The sequence below is a fragment of the Engystomops pustulosus genome, chromosome 7 (assembly GCF_040894005.1).
Source record: "Engystomops pustulosus chromosome 7, aEngPut4.maternal, whole genome shotgun sequence".
Classification (NCBI taxonomy): Eukaryota; Metazoa; Chordata; class Amphibia; order Anura; family Leptodactylidae; genus Engystomops; species Engystomops pustulosus.
This window is the reverse complement of record NC_092417.1, coordinates 111,626,757-111,647,761: the sequence shown is the minus strand read 5'-3', so window position 1 is coordinate 111,647,761 and position 21,005 is coordinate 111,626,757. Positions and strand designations below refer to the sequence as shown.

The 21,005-nt window shown below is 42.4% G+C and overlaps 1 protein-coding gene across 2 annotated transcripts in view; it reads left to right on the top strand.

Annotated features, from left to right (window-relative positions):
* The first annotated feature begins 13,976 nt into the window (after positions 1 to 13,976).
* Positions 13,977 to 21,005, top strand: part of LOC140070729 (polycystin-1-like protein 2) — a 77,692-nt gene continuing 70,663 nt past the window's right edge. For both annotated transcript variants that reach the window (XM_072117571.1, XM_072117570.1), the window contains exons 1-3: positions 13,977 to 14,289; positions 16,988 to 17,152; positions 18,436 to 18,615. In XM_072117571.1, coding sequence (XP_071973672.1) covers positions 13,977 to 14,289; positions 16,988 to 17,152; positions 18,436 to 18,615 — 658 coding nt within the window. The remainder of the gene's footprint in view (positions 14,290 to 16,987; positions 17,153 to 18,435; positions 18,616 to 21,005) is intronic.

The following is a 21,005-nucleotide window of genomic DNA, read 5'->3' as shown; positions in this document are numbered from 1 at the left end:
AGTGAGAGACACTACCACCATACAATGAGGAACACTACCGCCATACAGTCAAGAATACATCCATACAATGAGGAACACTACCTCCATACAGCAAAGAATACATCCATACAGTGAGGAACACTACCGCCATACAGTGAGGAACACTACCACCATTCAATGAGGAACACTACCGGCATACAGTGAGGAATACTACCCCCATACAGTGAGGAATACAGCCATACAGTGAGGAACACTACCCCCATACTGTGAGGAACACTACCCCCATACAGTCAAGAATACATCCATTCAATGAGGAACACTACCTCCATACAGCAAAGAATACATCCATAGAGTGAGGAACACTACCACCATACAGTGAGGAACACTACCCCCATACAGTGAGGGACACTACCCCCATACAGTGAAGAAGACTACCTCAATACAGTGAAAAATACAGCCATACAGTGAGGAACACTACTGCCATACAGTGAGGAACACTACCCCCATACAGTCAAGAATACATCCATTCAATGAGGAACACTACCTTCATACAGCAAAGAATACATCCATACAGTGAGAAACACTACCACCATACAAAGAGGAACACTACCGCCATACAGTGAGGAATACTACCCACATACAGTGAGGAATACAGCTATACAGTAAGGAACAGTACCCCCGTACTGTGAGGAACACTACCACCATACAATGAGGAACACTACCACCATACTGTGAGGAACACTGCCCCCATACAGTGAGGAACACTACCCCCATACAGTGAGGAACACTAACCCCATACAGTGAGGAACACTACTTCCATACAGTAAGGAACACTACCCCCATACAGTGAGGAACACTACAGCCATACAATGAGGAACACTACCCCCATACAGTGAGGAATAAAGCCATACAGTGAGGAACACTATCCCTATACAGTGAGGAATACAGCCAGACAGTGAGGAACACTACCCCCATACAGTGAGGGACACTATCCCCATACAGTGAGGAACACTACCGCCATACAGTGAGGGACACTACCCCCATACAGTGAGGAACACTACTGCCATACAGTGAGGAACACTACCCCCATACAGTGAGGAACACTATCCCCATACAGTGAGGAACACTACCGCCATACAGTGAGGAACACTATCCCCATACAGTGAGGAATACAGCCATACAGTGAGGAACACTATCCCCATACAGTGAGGAATACAGCCATACAGTGAGGAACACTGCCCCATACAGTGAGGAACAGTACCCCCATACAGTGAGGAACACTACCGCCATACAATGAGGAACACTACCGCCATACAGTGAGGAATACTACCCCCATACAGTGAGGAATACATCCATTCAATGAGGAACACTACCTTCATACAGCAAAGAATACATCCATACAGTGAGGAACACTACCACCATACAATGAGGAACACTACCGCCATACAGTCAAGAATACATCCATTCAATGAGGAACAATACCTTCATACAGCAAAGAATACATCCATACAGTGAGGAACACTACCACCATACAATGAGGAACACTACCGCCATACAGTGAGGAATACTACCCACATACAGTGAGGAATACAGCTATACAGTAAGGAACACTACCCCCGTACTGTGAGGAACACTACCACCATACAATGAGGAACACTACCCCCATACAGTGAGGAACACTAACCCCATACAGTGAGGAACACTACTTCCATACAGTAAGGAACACTACCCCCATACAGTGAGGAACACTACAGCCATACAATGAGGAACACTACCCCCATACAGTGAGGAATACAGCCATACAGTGAGGAACACTATCCCTATACAGTGAGGAATACAGCCAGACAGTGAGGAACACTACCCCCATACAGTGAGGGACACTATCCCCATACAGTGAGGAAATTTACCGCCATACAGTGAGGGACACTACCCTTATACAGTGAGGAACACTACTGCCATACAGTGAGGAACACTACCCCCATACAGTGAGGAACACTATCCCCATACAGTGAGGAACACTATCCCCATACAGTGAGGAACACTACCGCCATACAGTGAGGAACACTATCCCCATACAGTGAGGAATACAGCCATACAGTGAGGAACACTATCCCCATACAGTGAGGAATACAGCCATACAGTGAGGAACACTGCCCCATACAGTGAGGAACAGTACCCCCATACAGTGAGGAACACTACCGCCATACACTGAGGAACACTACCGCCATACAGTGAGGAATACTACCCCCATACAGTGAGGAATACAGCCATACAGTGAGGAATACAGCCATACAGTGAGGAATACTACCCCCATACAGTGAGGAATACAGCCATACAGTGAGGAACACTACCGCCATACAGTGAGGAACACTACCGCCATACAGTGAGGAACACTACCCCCATACAGAGGGGGACACTACCACCATACAATGAGGAACACTATCGCCATACAGTCAAGAATACACCCATTCAATGAGGAACACTACTTTCATACAGCAAAGAATACATCCATACAGTGAGGAACACTACCACCATACAATGAGGAACACTACCGCCATACAGTGAGGAATACTAACCCCATACAGTGAGGAATACAGCCATACAGTAAGGAACACTACCACCGTACTGTGAGGAACACTACCACCATACAATGAGGAACACTACCACCATACTGTGAGGAACACTGCCCCCATACAGTGAGGAACACTAACCCCATACAGTGAGGAACACTACCTCAATACAGTAAGGAACACTACCCCCATACAGTGAGGAACACTACAGCCATACAATGAGGAACACTACCCCCATACAGTGAGGAATACAGCCAGACAGTGAGGAACACTGCCCCCATACAGTAAGGAACACTACCCCCATACAGTGAGGAACACTACTGCCATTCAGTGAGGAACACTACCCCCATACAGTGAGGAACACTACCGCCATACAGTGAGGAACACTATCCCCATACAGTGAGGAATACAGCCATACAGTGAGGAATACTATCCCCATACAGTGAGGAATACAGCCATACAGTGAGGAACACTGCCCCATACAGTGAGGAACACTACCCCCATACAGTGAGGAACACTACGGCCATACAGTGAGGAACACTACCGCCATACAGTGAGGAATACTACCCCCATACAGTGAGGAATACAGCCATACAGTGAGGAATACTACCCCCATACAGTGAGGAACACTACTGCCATACAGTGAGGAACACTACCGCCATACAGTGAGGAACACTACCCCCATACAGTGGGGGACACTACCACCATACAATGAGGAACACTACCGCCATACAGTCAAGAATACATCCATTCAATGAGGAACACTACTTTCATACAGCAAAGAATACATCCATACAGTGAGGAACACTACCACCATACAATGAGGAACACTACCGCCATACAGTGAGGAATACTACCCCCATACAGTGAGGAATACAGCCATACAGTAAGGAACACTACCCCCTTACTGTGAGGAACACTACCACCATACAATGAGGAACACTACCACCATACTGTGAGGAACACTGCCCCCATACAGTGAGGAACACTACCCCCATACAGTGAGGAACACTACCTCCATACAGTAAGGAACACTACCCCCATACAGTGAGGAACACTACAGCCATACAATGAGGAACACTACCCCCATACAGTGAGGAATACAGCCATACAGTGAGGAACACTATCCCTATACAGTGAGGAATACAGCCAGACAGTGAGGAACACTGCCCCCATACAGTAAGGAACACTACCCCCATACAGTGAGGAACACTACTGCCATACAGTGAGGAACACTACCCCCATACAGTGAGGAACACTACCGCCATACAGTGAGGAACACTACCGCCATACAGTGAGGAATACTACCCCCATACAGTGAGGAATACAGCCATACAGTGAGGAATTCAGCCATACAGTGAGGAATACTACCCCCATACAGTGAGGAATACAGCCATACTGTGAGGAACACTACTGCCATACTGTGAGGAACACTACCCCCATACTGTAAGGAACACTACCGCTATACTGTGAGGAACACTACCGCCATACAGTGAGGAACACTACTGCCATACAGTGAGGGACACTACCCCCATACAGTGAGGAACACTACCGCCATACTGTGAGGAACACTGCCCCCATACAGTGAGGAACACTACCGCCATACTGTGAGGAACACTGCCCCCATATAGTGAGGAATAGTACCACCATGTTCCTTTCTTCTTTCCAGAGTTTTTTGCCCCATGTAACACGTTGTCAGGGCCGGATTAAGGTTGGTGGGGGCCCTTGGGCACAAAATCTGGTGGAGGCTCCCACTAAGTGTAGCGTACACACACGTCCTCCTGCTTCCTTTCCACTATCCCAGCAGTAACACAGCTACATACAGCCGCCTCACCCCAGTAACACTGCTACATACAGCCGCCTCGCCCCCAGTAACACTGCTACATACAGCCGCCTCTCCCCCAGTAACACAGCTACATACAGCCGCCTCGCCCCCAGTATCACAGCTACATACAGCCGCCTCACCCCAGTAACACAGCTACATACAGCTGCCTCGCCCCCAGTAACACAGCTACATACAGCCGCCTCAGCCCAGTAACAAAGCTACATACAGCCGCTTCATCCCCAGTAACACAGCTACATACAGCCGCCTCATCCCCAGTAACACAGCTACATACAGCCGCCTCCCCCCCCCCCAGTAACACAGCTACATACAGCCGCCTCGCCCCCAAGTAACTAAGCTACATGCAGCCGCCTCATCCCCAGTAACACCACTACATACAGCCGCCTCATCCCCAGTAACACCGCTACATACAGCCGCCTCATCCCCAGTAACACAGCTACATACAGCCGCCTCATCCCCAGTAACACAGCTACATACAGCCGCCTCATCCCCAGTAACACCGCTACATACAGCCGCCTCGCCCCCAGTAACACCGCTACATACAGCCGCCTCATCCCCAGTAACACAGCTACATACAGCGGCGACAGCACAAAACATAAATATATGTACATATGTATATATATAGAGTATATACATACATTCCATATACACAGTATATACAAAAACCACATCATTCACATATATATAAATGTACACACATATATGCTTATATAAATGTATGCGTGTATAAACACAGCATATGCATCTATACACAGTATATACACAGTAGGTGTATAAATACACAGTATATACATATATACACAGTAGATGCATAAATACACAGTAGATACATATATACACAGTAGATGCATAAATACACAGTAGATACATATATACACAGTAGATGCATAAATACACAGTATATACACATATACACAGTAGATGAATATATACACAGTATATTCACATATACACAGTAGATGAATACATATAGCAAATGTCTTCAGCACTCAAAGTTCCGGTGAAAAAAAAAATTCGTTATCTTTATTCCATTAAAATCCGTATCAGCATACATGAACAGAGGTGACAGTCCCAAGACAGGTACAGGTAATCGACCTACGCGTTTCGCTTACAGAAGCTTAGTCATGGTCTAAGCTTCTGTAAGCGAAACGCGTAGGTCGATTACCTGTACCTGTCTTGGGACTGTCACCTCTGTTCATGTATGCTGATACGGATTTTAATGGAATAAAGATAACGAATTTTTTTTTTCACCGGAACTTTGAGTGCTGAAGACATTTGCTATATGTATTTGCTGGCTGGAGGTTCTCGGAGTTTTGTTTTTCCTGCACCAGGACCGGAGAGAGGTGAGCTAGACTTTCTACTTTACATACAGTAGATGAATATATACACAGTATATGCACATATACACAGTAGATGAATATATACACAGTATATACATATATACACAGTAGATGCATAAATACACAGTATATTCATAGTAGATGCATATGTACACAGTATATACATATATACACAGTAGATGCATATATACACAGTATATACATATATACACATATACACAGTAGATGCATATATGCACAGCATATACATATATACACATTTACACAGTAGATGAATGTATATACAGTATATACATATATACACAGTAGATGCATAAATACACAGTATATACATATATACACATATACACTGTATATACACATATACACTGTATATACATATATACACACATACATACATATATACACAGTAGATGCATAAATACACTGTATATACATATATACACATATACACTGTATATACACATATACACACATACATACATATATACACAGTAGATGCATAAATACACTGTATATACATATATACACATATACACACACAGAAAAACACATATGTATATACTTACCTGTTAGGGTTGACCGGGTGCCTGTTTGTTCGGGCGGGTGGGGGGTCTTGCCAGTGCTTGTTCGCCAGGGGGGGGGGGGAAGTCGGTTGCTTGGGGGCGGGGGGTTGGCGGGTGCAAGTTTCGTGCGGGGGGGGGGGTGTTGAGCGGGGAGCGGGGGGTGGTGAGCGAGCGGAGCGGGGAGCGGGGGGTGGTGAGCGAGCTGAGCGGGGAGCGGGGGGTGGTGAGCGAGCTGAGCGGGGAGCGGGGGGGTGGTGAGCGAGCGGAGCGGGGAGTGGGGGGCTGGAGTGCAGGGGCTGGATCGCCGGGGAGGCGCTCACCTATGCCCGGAGGCGGAGGGCGGCGTTCGTCTCATGAGGGGGGGCACAGGAGGTGCGATCTGGTGGGGGCCCCTAGGGGGGGCAAGATGGTGGGGGCCCCGGGGCTCGAGCCCCGGGAGCCCCGCCTATAATCCGGCCCTGCACGTTGTGCTTGTGGCCATTTTACTTATAAAGGGAAAAAAATAAATAAATAAAAAAATTTGAAGTTCGTTCCCACGATTCACCATAAATTTCGGATTTGTGATGAATCGAAGTTTTCCTAAAATTCTAACCAAATTTAGCATTTTGCCCATCTCTAGTGATAACTCCACTTTGCCATTTTGTGACTTATGGCATTGAATTTTGTTATATTCATTTATTTATAGCTCTATGGTTTTTGTTTCAGACGTTAATTTTCCTGGAATACCCCTTTAAAGCTTTGTAGTTGCAAATTATTATGATTACTATTATAATTATATGTGTTTAGCTTAGGAAATGCTCTCTAAGCTGGTATCAGCAGATTTTTTCCCATCAGAAATGAGACTGTTTGCCCTATGACACACTCTTATCTAGCATTCTAATTAAGATTCCATCTAAATGGTGGCAATTGCAAATTAGCTGACAAGATAACAGGGGCAATCATAATTATAAGGAAAATATAGAAATAGATAATGCAGATTTATTGGGCAGTAAATGTTCAAAGAGCAATCTGAGGCTGTGAGGCAGACACCCATCAGCCAAAGTTTTTGGTATCAAAATTTCACTAATGTAATGCCCTTGAGTTGGGCCATTATGAAATCCCTTGCCTCAAGGATCTAGTGGGACTGATCACCCCACTGGGGTCTGCATTTCTGGCCACTGCATAGCTTTAGGCTCCAACTCACATTCTTTCAGGTATTAACCCTTTAATTGCGGGTATTCAGACTGAGCCCTCTCCATACCCGATGAGTGTTTACTGCATATTACAGGGTTTTAACCCTGTGATCGCCACCTGCAAGGCAGCCGGCAGCATTAAAGAGCTGGCACCGCATGGGATGTCTCGATCTTGCCTTTGATTGTCTCTCCCAATGAAGTCTTCAGGGAGCGATGATCTGTCTCCATGACAATCTTGAGTTTTTGTAAGAACCAAGACTGTATTATCTCTGGGCATTTTGAAAAAGTGATTAAAAGACTGTACAGTTCTCAAAAAGGTAGCATTGAAACATCATCTCAAGTTGGAAAAATTACACCACCCACAGCTCCGTACACTGAAGTATGAAAAAGTTATTAGTGCCACAGGATGGCAAAATAAAGAATTTTTCTTTGTATAGGAGGTTTTAATTTTAGTACATGTATGAAAATATTATAAAACGTATATATATGTAGGTTATGAACAATAGTGCTTTGCTGTTACCTGATACATATGGTAGGAAAAGCCCAAATGTAGGATAGGACTAACAGTACTGTGCTGTGCTCAGATATGTAGGATAATGGTAACTATGATGTGCAATGCTCTGATTTGTAGGATAAAAATAGTTTTCATTATTTGTAGATAATTAAAACATAATCATTTTGAGATTGTTTGTCTCATTTAATACTGGTAGTAATCCGTTTACAGGAGGGATTGTACCACCACTCTTAATGTGCTGTCACTGTACATGGCCAGTGACTTTCAACTATGACACAATAGTGTGATATATTTTATATAGTCATGTGTAAATGACCCTTTAGTCCTATGGCACATAAGTCTTATCTTTCCTTTCAATTAAGATCTCATCTAAATAGCAGCAATTCCAATTTAACTTAAGAGATAACAGGGGTAATAATAATTCTAAGAATAATAAGACAATAGAGGCTTTACTGGGCAGTTAATGTTCAAAGAAAAACTGATTGTGATGCTGCAGACACCCACCAACCAAAGTATTCCATGGTTTCGATATACGATAGTATACATTGAATTCCTTATGTAGTTTCCTGGCTTTTGAAATACCATAGTGTTACAGTGTATTGACGGTAGGATCACAATATCCCATCTTCTAGTCCCCAAAGTTAAATGTTGAATATTCAATTTGAAAATGTTTAAAATGAACGAACAGAATAAAAATAAACTCAAACTATCCCTATTTCCATTAAAACCATTTTATTATGTTTCGAAAAACTTGGGGGTGGAAGGTTCATGGCTGGCTGATGGTGAATAAAGCCGGAGCCTCTTAGTGTACAGTATAAGGGCAATGGAGTGCTGGTGGGGAGAGTTTTAATGAATATCCCCCATTAAATTGGTACTTAACACACTGTTCTGCTTGCTGAAGCAAGCTCCTTCGCACTGTGCACCAGAATCCACTTCCCTCAGTCAAGGTCTTCAGTTTCTCGGTTTTGTTGGCATTTGTTATTCTGCTGATAGATTGATGGAACTTGTTTGGTGGACATGCTCCCAACTGTATAATTTCTGGGATTCTGTGATTGGACTATATAATATGATCACTCAATTCTTGTCCCCCTGGCTGTCCTGCCAGTTTTCAGGGGCTCTTTTAAGATGGTAACATAGAGTAATTTGCAACACTTTGTGAACGCTCCTAGAAGGTTCATCCCCAGGTTATGGAAGACTGAATCTGTACTCACCACAGTAATGTAAGCTGAAGAGAGTTTAGGAATTGGTGGCCCTGAATGATATTAAGGCAGATGCGGCCTATTTCTTTCATACAAGATAATTTATGTGATGTGGACATCTTATAAGGAATCCCCTGCATTCAGGATTTGGGTCCCTGGATCATAATTATTTATTTATTTATTTTTGTGTGTACATTTTAACAGGTGTCTGCACTGGGGTCGCACATGATCGTTTTTTGACGCACCTGCTCTGGCTTCCATGTGACACAAATTAGGGGGCGTGCCATTGGACTAATTCGGACTGAACATGGGATTTAACTTTCAAATTGTGTTGCAAACACAAGCACTTACATGCACCACTAAAAAGATGGTGAACTCTGTCAGACCTGAGCGGGTATGCGAAACATGCAGGGTGAACTCAGGGGACGGGGTAAGTAAATGTGCCCCATTGCACTTGTCCTTTTTTTGCTTATTTGTGATTTTCCTATGCCAAAGTGCGGGCACAAATAAGACTAACAAATGGAAAGGACAATAAGGCATAGTCAGAGGTCTGTGTCACAACAGAGATGGCGGATAACACACAAAAACGTAGTCCATATAGAAGCCAGGGTCAGAAAACCAGAAATTCTGAGAAATCTCACAGGGTATAAGCAGGTCAAGCTAAACTAAAACCAGCACTGGACTAAATGAGAACCAAAGGGCTCATTCATTTTTGAGGTCTGTATGCTAACCATTGATTCCTATGTGTTCACACATCGATTTCTTTTAAAAAATTTGCAGCATGAACTATTTTTTTCTCAATTGCAGATGACAGACCTTCATAGAAGTCCACCAAAAAAACTGTTGACACACAGATGATATTCATATTCGGTCCATTTTTTCTCTATTGTGGCTAGGCAACCTAGGCAGGGCACAAAGTAGATTAGAAATCCATCCGTTTCTTTCACATCAGCAATGAACGTGAAAAAAAATGGATGCAGATACAATATAGACTGAACACTGACATCACACATTTACATTTTTTGTCAATGCACAGCAGACACGCCCTTCTGAATAAGCCCTTAGGATGTGTTCACATGTGTTTTTCAGATGTGTTTTTAAATGCATGCATTTGAATGCCTGCGTTTTACATGTTAACATGCATTTGGTTGGTTTGCAGGTGTTTTTCTTCATAGTTAGAAGTGTAAGCAGCTGAGAAAATGTTAAGAGAGCTGCTTAAACTTGCACCTATGAAAACAAACGTTTTCATAGCATGGTAATATGTAAAACGGATGTGTTCAGACACATGCCTTTAAAAACACATCCAAAGAACGGTACGTATGAACACACCCTTATGGGATCCTGCTTCAGGTCATTGTAGCTGAAGTCTCTCAAGCAAAACATTAAAGCCCCTTCCACACTGGCGTTTTTCACGCGCGAGTTCTGCGCGTGCATTTGACGCGCAGAACTTGCATTGCACTCTGTCCCATTGTATTCAATGGGTCTTTCTTCATTAGCGTTGGTTTTCAGGCGCGTGCTTGCGTTCGTTTTCACGCGCGTCAAAATCGCAGCATGCTCTACTTTTGCGTGTCGCGCGTTTTTCACGCCCCATTCAAGTCTATGGAGATGCATCAAGAACGCATTGCACTCGCAATCATTGCAAGTGCAATGCGAGTGCAATGCGTTTTAAACGTAAGGGTTGCTAGGTGACCAGAATAACAGTATTTCCCCTGCTCGCGATCGAGCATTTAATTAAAAAAACACAATGAAGAACAGTGAAGAATAGAATAAAAACATTGACCACAGTGAACACAGTGACCACAGGATCATTTAAGAGAAAAACACAGTGCAGAACACAGTGCAGAATAGATTACAGATGTTCGGCACATCTGCTTACTTGTCTGGAGATACGCGCGGAACGGTGCGAACAAAATAGCATGTGAAGAACAATATATATGTGTGAAGAACACATTGCAGATGTATTTAAACATCTGCAATGTGTTCTTCACACACATATATATTGTTCTTCACATGCTATTTTGTTCACACCGTTCCGCGCGTATCTCCCGACAAGTAAGCAGATGTGCCGAACATCTGTAATCTATTCTGCACTGTGTTCTGCACTGTGTTTTTCTCTTAAATGATCCTGTGTTCACTGTGTTCAATGTTTTTATTCTATTCTTCACTGTTCTTCACATCTGCTAACTTGTCGGGAGATAATATACGCGCGGAACAGTGAAGAATAGATTGCAGATGTTTGCAAATTATCAGAAGACATTATTTTTCAATTAAATAAGACATTTTAATCCCAAACCATGGTCCCTTTGAAAAATGCTCGAGTCTCCCATTGAATCGCGCATGAAAAATGCGCCGAAAACGCAAAAAAACGCTAACAACACGCGCGTGAAAAACGCAAAAACGCTAATTACTCCAAGGAAAAATGGAACAAAAACGCAGGCAAAAACGTCAGTTTTTCACGCATTGCACCCTGACGTGAAATGCAACGCTAGTGTGGAAGGGGCCTAAGGCAGATTTACTTACCTGGTCCATCCACGATCCAGCGGCGCGTTCTCTGCGGTGGATTCGGGCCCGGCCTGGATTCCCTAAGGCAGTTCCTCTGATGTCCACCAGGTGTCGCTGCAGCGCTGAAGACCATCGGAATACATTGAAGTTCACCGTCCTATCGTGGGTGAAGGTAAGCGCGTGTCGAGCAACGTTTTTTCAGAATCCGTCGGGTTTTCGTCTGGCCACGGCCCCCGATTTCCGTCGCGTGCATGCCGGCGCCGAAGCGCCACAATCCGATCGCGTGCGCCAAAATCCCGGGCCATTCAGGAAAAATCGCCGCAAATTGGAAATATTCGGGTAATGGGAATTGGGCCCTTAATTGACCCCCATTAACTGTTACTGGACAGAGCTGACTGTAGGACTGTAGGAGGATAAGGGTGTTGTGCCAACAACTCCAAATCACACAGCCAGTTAAGTGTGTGTTCACACAGGCAACTCAGAAGTGAAACACAAAGAGAAAATGAATGCATCCTAAGCCACATTCTACAAACAAGACTTTGGCACAGATGTTACACTTAGGGGAATATTTATCAGGACCTCTGCGCACCGCCACTGGCGCAGAGGCCCTGAAATAATCGCAAATGCTAGCTTATTGCTAGCTTTTGCGATTATTTTCCCCAATCCGCCACCTTCACGCCAGTGGGGCGTGAAGGGGCGTGAAGGGGGGGCGCGGCCGGCCGAGCGGGGGGCGTGGCCGGACGGGAGTGGGCCGGCGCGGGACGGGGCTGCTGCCGTCGACTTTTCATATGTGAAAAGTCGCCGGTTGCGTTTTTTTCTACGCCAGGCAGGGCCTGGCGTAGGATAAACGCTGCGCAACTGGCAGCCCGATGCATGAAGAGGCAGAAGCCTCTTCATGTATCGGGCTGCGAATTTGCAGCGGCGGGGCTATCATACACTGGCGCACGAGCGCCAGCGTATGATAAATATCCCCCTTAATCTTTATATGTATAAGTAACATTGCCCCTTGCAACTAGTGTACATTGGGTTGCTTTGTATACACTTTAATTGCTCTTATATTGTTACCCATCAACAGCTCCTCATATTGGTTAAGTTTCTTGCTGTATTTTGTTATATACTTGTCCATACATATCCATTTTGCATTATTATGTGATACTTTACTCTGCTAATAAAAATTTTTATTGAACCAATAAAATAATAGTGTTCTCATGGTTTGACACTAGATAAAATATATACTGTATGTATACCATATTTAAATAAAATGAGGTATGATTCAATATGTACTGGCCTGCAAAATAAAGTAACAACCTATTGTGTATGCAATAGGTAAACACTGCAAAATGTTGAATTAAAATTAACATTAAAAGTTCCCAGAAAGAGTTAATAAAATTCAGACAAGTTATAAGTATTCTAAATGTATGCCACCAAAAAGTACAACTTTTTTTGTTACAAAAAACCCTCTCAATCAGAGACTTACATGGAAAAATAATAAGTTATGTTTTTTACAATGTAATGTTAATAAGATTGTGCCCAGAAGGTGAAAACTGGCTACATCCTCTAAGGGTTATTACTACAGCACACATAAAGGTATGGTTACACTGATCTCCAGGACAGCTACCTATCACTGCCTATAGTTTTCCATTTATACTTATATTACACAGCAATCAAATATCAGGACTAGATCATGTTTGTTACATATGAGTTAAGATCATTTTAGTGATGGGGATGGTTTGTTTCATGGGTAATATGCTATATCTTTAGAATTTCCATTTTTGAAGGGTTACAATGTCAAACACAGACTACTAGTCCAAGGATCAGTGTTGGTCCAAAGTTAATATTGCATATATACAGATATGTACAGAACCATAGCAAGACAAATATATACTTTTATTGTTCCTTTATTGTTCATTGCTTGATCAAAGTATGTAGATTTGAATGCATCTTTGCCATTATGACACAGGGACAAACATAAGAAAATTTGGCAGGATTATCTCCAGTCACCACCTGTAAGAGAAGAGGATTACAGTCTTATCTTCTCCAAAGCAAACAATGCTGCACAGTAATCAGAGCTGTCCTGTCTACTTTTACAATTGTGCTTTTGAGCTGTTTTTATAGATGTGACTGGTATTGTGTGTCCAACAAGATAATGCTACCTATAATTTATTCTTCTTTTTATGGCCTGTCCAAAGCACAATGGAATAGAAAGTGGTCATTGGTTCATTGACGTCACCCAATTCTGGTAAGGGAATAAGAGGACTTGTTGCAGGTAACATTCTATAGAAGTACTGAACATGGGTAGCACCCTGTTGGATCCTCAGTGTTGGGTATGTCTCATATCTCTGTTTGGTCTTGCTTCTGTCATCTGTGCAGATTCCATACCTTGCTCCAAGTATCAGGTGCCCTATAACAAATCGTGCTATGAATTTGTTCGTCTTCAACGCACCTTTCACAGCGCCCAGTCCTGGTGTGAGAGGGGAGGAGGACATCTGGTGTTTATCCATAATCAAGAGACACAGGATTTTTTAGGTGGACATCTGTCTGAAGATGTTGATTGGTGGATTGGTCTTGTTGGCTACTCACCGCAGCAGGTCAACTCAAGAGAAGGTAAGCTTTATCATAAACATTTAATTGGGTTTAAATGTCATAATTAAAGGGGTATTCCTATTTCTGCAAATAAATGTTATTGTTTTTAAAATGAAAAGTTATACAATTTTCCATTGTTTATTTCCACTGGACGGAAATTTGACCATAGTCACACAGATGCACAGCTCATTATATCACACAGCCCTGATTACATTCTAGGGAACTAACGAGCCGTGCACCTGTGTGACCATGGACAGATTACTGCCCACTGGAAGTAAAAATAGAAGCTTTCTATAGAATAATCGTGGGCAGAGATCTAGAAAACTGTGAAAAATTGATATATAACTTTTCATTAGATAAACAATAATTTTGGGAATAGCCCTTTTATTTCAAGTAAGCATCCTTTAGTTTACTTTTATTGGTCATATCATAGGTGTTGCACCATTGTACCATGTTCTTACCTTACTGTCATACCTTTGCCTCCTCAGTTGATATGTACCTATGAATTGGAGGGAGTAAATTAGAAACTAGTAGAATAGTATAAAAATCAGATGAAAATTTATAGAATATTATTTCTTAAAACTCACATTTCAATGGCCAGTCCTAGCACAGGACATTGTGACAAATAGTTCATGTAGTGTTGCTCTTGAATTGTGTTGGTATGGGATGTGTTTGCACAGTATTCAACAACACTTTAGCCCGCACTCTGATCATTGTATCTTTAACATGTACTGGTGTAAGTCTTTTTTAAGATGCACATATATCCAATGTCTCCAGTCTTAAAACTGTCTTAGAAAAATATACTTATAATAGATAAATACATTGCAACCCCTCCAACAAATCCCTGTATATGGGGATTTTATCTAAGGTAGGATTCTGTTAGAGGGCCACAGAACAATTAATTAATACTCCTGGGCTAACCCAAAATGACTCAGTGTGCCAAGTAAAATTCATATCATGCAATGCCTGCAAACTAGCTAGGAACCTTAAAGGGGTATTCCCACGAAGACAAGATTCTTCAATATACTCAGGATATACTCAGGACAAAAATACAGCATTTCACATATATAATTCCAACCTGTCAGTCCCGGTGTATACAATTTCAGTTTCCTCAGAACTGACTGAAAATGTTTTGACTTAGGGTTGAGCATGGCAGATTCTTCTCATAAATATCTTCTTCTGTCAGTTCGCTGCAGTGTGTCTCTGCATCGACCCCTCCCCCTGCATTCCAAGCAAGCTCACACACAGACACTTCCTTCCAGTAAGCAGCAGTATGAGGAGACTAAATATACAAGCTACAGATCTTTATAGCAGGGGAGGGAGTTATAGCACAGCTGACTGTGTGTGTTATAGCTGAGATATAGCATATTGTGTGTAATATGCATCTCATGGATCTCATCATCTCTGATCTGTCTAATCTCCCTTTTTCTATGCATCACATACTAGTAGAATGTTCATAAACTAAATGACAGTGCAGATAAACCCTGGACACAGATAAACACTGGACACCCTAACTACATTGTCAGCACACAGCATCTCATAGCACAGAGGAAACATGTAACATCTTAGAGAGTCCAATAAAACTGAGTAAAACTGTAAAGTAAGGGGTTAAAATTATCTTTATTGTATAAACCTCACTAGGGGACTGAAATTTCTTTCATGGGAAAACCCCTTTGAGCGGTTGAGTGGTTGTGACGGATAAAAGATAAAATGACTGAGTTATGTCTTTGACCTAGTAGTTTTGCTATCCATGTAGAGAAGGAAAATGGGTCTATACGATACTAATAGAAGAGCTTTCTTACTGGTTTGTATAGTCCTAATTTTTTTAGTTCGGGTCTGCTCATTACTAGTGATGTAGTGATTGAACCATTTATTTAGACAAACACTGGCTCCAGAAAGTTATTATAAAAACAGCCATCTACTCACACTCTGAACCCCCAGGAATGTTCCTTTACCCTGTCTTTACTCTGAAAAAAGTTCACTACTTTACTAATGCAATGCTCAGGATTACATCATTTGGAAACCCTTCTTATCAGCCACAGTAGAAGAAGTAGCTCCAGAATAAAAAACTGTATTGGAGCCAGGTATGTCAGGGGAAAGACCTCATGTTTTTCTTGCAAAGTCTATCAAAGGAAACACACATAGACAAAATGTGGTGGTAAAAAGATTTTGTAAAGTTATACATATGAATGTTGTGCATTGCATAGATGCTGATAAAAAGAGTAATATGCATAACACAGGCCTCCAACATCAAATCCATGTATTGTAGTTTCCAGCCTGTGTGTCAATTGCGTGTGAGGTCTGGTCACACACTGAAGAAAGTAGAAAGTACTGCCCAAGTAACAAACTGGCAAAAATAGGACATTTGAGAATAATGGTCCAGCAGGCGGTTCAGACACGGAGTCATGGATACCATGGATGTGTACGGGCCCATCGAAATACATGTATTGACATTTAGAACACATTATCATATAACACTTGTATAAATCAAATTTACATATTATTTGGTTCCATTGTTGAAATGGTTGTCTGTTGAAATGTAAAATCAATCGACCCTGACGGTTTAGAGGGAGAGGATACTGATTCAGCAAAAGGACTCTAGAGGAACACCAGAAAAATTGCAAGAAAGATTGCACATCACTTTACATTTCAAAAGTTTTACAAGAAATTTTGTAAAAAATTGTTCATGGCATAATCCCTTTATATGTTTTTTGCACAGAATCTGTTACCTGGCTGGATACATCTAATGTCACGTATAATTACTGGACTAGCCAAGATGCCTCTACTAGAAATGGGAAATGTGGTTACCTAAAAAAAGAGTCTGACTACCAATGGGGAACAACAGAAAACTGCAGCCAAGAATTAAATTTCATTTGCGAATTTGGTAAATAATTTTTCACAATGCCTCGGACCCGAAACAGGACAGGCTCACTGAGTGCCCAAGGCAGCTGCGTCATGGTGTTTACACTAGAACTACCTAACTCAGACATTTTTTCCAGGAGTTTTTCTATTTAAAATAAAAAAATTTAATACTGAATTTTCCAATCAATAATGGACAGTATAATAATACTTCTCACTCCAAACTCTTGTTCTATTCCTGTTGAGCCCTGACAATGAGGCAATAATGTAGTGAAATCGAACCATAATGAAAGGGGTGCATCAGGGTACCGCCATCCGTCTCTAGCAATCTGCATGATAAATGCAGAATAGATTATTCTCCCTAGGAGAGGTCCCTAGGCAGTAACTGTATTTTCATTCAAGTCTGGCTGTAACACTAACAAACAATATAATTTATTATAAGCTCTTTTGTTCTCTATCTTATAGAGAACTGCATGAGTGACCAATGGGCTTCAGCTTCATGCTGTGTACAGGAGATAGAAGGATTAATATTTGTCTCTTCTTTATTTACCTTGTACATTATGATTCCACCCTTGAAGTAATTTTGTAGCCAAAGACCACAGCGGTCACTCCCATTTTACTGCACTTGGCTCCTGGAGTATCAACCTTTACTCCGACACCCATATCTATTAAATAATATTTTATAATCAGTATTTATCCCAATGTTGGATTGATCACTGCCGAACTAACTGTATCAGATCACCCATAAAGATTTATCAGATGGCCACAAAAATATGTGCAGTTTTATTTATAAAAATGCTTCAGAATGAATTGTAGGAGATGATAGTTACTGTCTATCATAAAATCAAGTTGTTCCTTATATACTTACGATATAGTCACCAATCTCATCTATCTAAAGGCAATAGCGGTATCGTTAAATGCTCTGTTTATTTGTGCCGTTGTTTCGGCACCTGCTCCTTTTGTGACACAGACTGTTTCTAAGTCTAAGTATACATAGACCCATGCTGAGACTAATTTTCTTTTGTCGTTATGATTCATCTATTGCTTTCTGCCAGATTTATGATTTGAGACTTTCAATTTAGGCATACAATTTGTCTCAAAACATCTCCAATGTCTTGCTGGCGTATTTTCTGCAACTTTTTATGTATTTTGCAACATTTAATACAACTTTTTAAAAAACACTACAATCAGATTTATTATAGAGCTGTTCCAAGAAGCCTGCCTTATGATAAATATCCCCCATTGAGTTAATTTGACCTAAGTTAATCTTCTTATCTGCTCACAATATATATTTTTAACAATTTTTAGAGTCGGATAATACCATTGCCTGTGATAACCAGAATGCAACATTACAATGCGGGTCAGGGAAAGTTGTACAGATTACTGATAGCTTCTATGGACGGAAAAGTCCCCATTTCTGTACTCCAGAGAGTGACTTCCTTACAACAAATGACTGCAGCTGGAATAGCGTTAGAGAACAAGTTGCAGGTAAGCCTTATAATCGAGACATGATTGAGAATTAGCAAGAATACATATGCTTGTTTGCTTAATATATGCCCTACAAAAATCCTCTCTTGATCAGCTGACAAATGAGAAAATGCATGTGTGTCAGCTGGTTACATCTTTTATGCTGCTTAGATAACGAATAAATGTCAGCAGCACAACTCCCTATGTAAATACAATAATAAAACTGTATGTCCCCAAATGACTGAACTAACAATCATTTCAGCACATGCTGTACATGATCAATCATTGCTCCGTACAAATAGAGAGTTCAGTGCTGTTTAGCCTAACATTCTGTTCACTAATTCTAATTCTATTCACATCATCTGAAAAAAAACACAGATTTTGTCAGCTCATCCACAACACTATTCGGATGCCCATAGATGGTGGCTGACAGCATACTCTGATATAAACTCAAGGATACATGTGCTGCTTGTTGAATAGTTGGTAATGGTAAATGCAATGTGAACCAGCCTTACCTCTGTTCTCTTATGCTTTACGGCAGCTGTCAATGAAATGTAGGTTATAATGTTCTGCATAATAAATAAAAGCTCAAAGGTTTTGATTTCAGCGTAGATCTATTTAAATTTTGCAGAAAAATTAAGCCTTGTAGGTTAGGCCAAGGGTTCTCCGTGCATTGGGTATACAAAAACCATAGGGAGAAAAGTAAAACGGGAAAACTAATATAAAGAAAAGAATATAAATAGAGAGAGGGCAGAGGGGGGCTACAAAGGATGCAGCCATCAGTCACATCAAACAGCAATGGAGACCAGGACAATGCAGTTAAGAGTTCTTAGAGCAGAAGTAAGGTATCATCACTATAAATAGACCTGTGTTTATTAGATATCTATAGCAGATTCAAGGAGAAAGGGTAAGACCCCTGGAAAGGTTATTAGAGTAGGAATAGGTCACCCAGGTTGCTAAATGCTTTCCAATAATGAGTAGATATCAGGTCACCTCAATTTTCTCATAAAGCACAATGAGGTTAATCCTATTTAGTAGCGTCTCCTAAGATAGCGTTGAGGTGTTCCATTAGCCTGTTTTATGAATCCTAGTGGAAAGGGGCTATAAATTGAATTAGGTGATGTTCTTTATTGCGAACTCCAGGTATCACACTCTCTATAACACCATCAGAGAGGTGTGGGTAGAGCTGGTGAAGCCACATAATAGATACCATGAAATTATTTAAAGGGAACCTACCACACGAATATACCTATAAAGGTAGAATGGATGTTAGGTGCATCTATTGGATGTGAGCACAGCCGTTTTTAGAGATAACCCTCACGTCCCCACTATCTTTTTGAAATCTTTATTGCCCTAATATGTACATTTTCTAAATAGGTTACAGAGGCGTGGAGTAGCCGGAGCTGCTACTCCAAGCCCCAGTAACCTCTTTGTTCCTCCTACCCTGACATTTTTGGCGCTCCTATTAGCTGCACGCCCTCGTCCGAGAAGCCGGAGATGCAGGGGCGTAACTAGGATAGGCTGGGCCCCATAGCAGATTTCTGCATGGGGCCCCCCTTCCCTATATATATATATATATATATACACCGTATATACTCGAGTATAAGCCGACCCGAGTATAAGCCGAGACCCCTAATTCTACCACAAAAAACTGGGAAAACCTATTGACTCGAGTATAAGCCGAGGGTGGGAAATGCATTGGTCACAGACCCCCCAGTAGTATACAGCCCAGCCTGCCCCCAGTAGTATACAGCCCAGCCTGCCCCCAGTAGTATACAGCCCAGCCTGCCCCCAGTAGTATACAGCACAGCCTGCCCCCAGTAGTATACAGCCCAGTCTGCCCCCAGTAGTATACAGCCCAGCCTGCCCCCAGTAGTATACAGCCCAGCCTGCCCCCAGTAGTATACAGCCCAGCCTGCCCCCAGTAGTATACAGCCCAGCCTGCCCCCAGTAGTATACAGCCCAGCCTGCCCCCAGTAGTATACAGCCCAGCCTGCCCCCAGTAGTATACAGCCCAGCCTGCCCCCAGTAGTATACAGAACAGCCTGCCCCCAGTAGTATAGAGCCCAGCCTGCCCCCAGTAGTATACAGCCCAGCCTGCCCCCAGTAGTATACAGCCCAGCCTGCCCCCAGTAGTATACAGCCCAGCCTGCCCCCAGTAGTATACAGCCCAGCCTGCCCCCAGTAGTATACAGCCCAGCCTGCCCCCAGTAGTATACAGCCCAGCCTGCCCCCAGTAGTATACAGCCCAGCCTGCCCCCAGTAGTATACAGCCCAGCCTGCCCCCAGTAGTATACAGCCCAGCCTGCCCCCAGTAGTATACAGCCCAGCCTGCCCCCAGTAGTATACAGCCCAGCCTGCCCCCAGTAGTATACAGCCCAGCCTGCCCCCAGTAGTATACAGCACAGCCT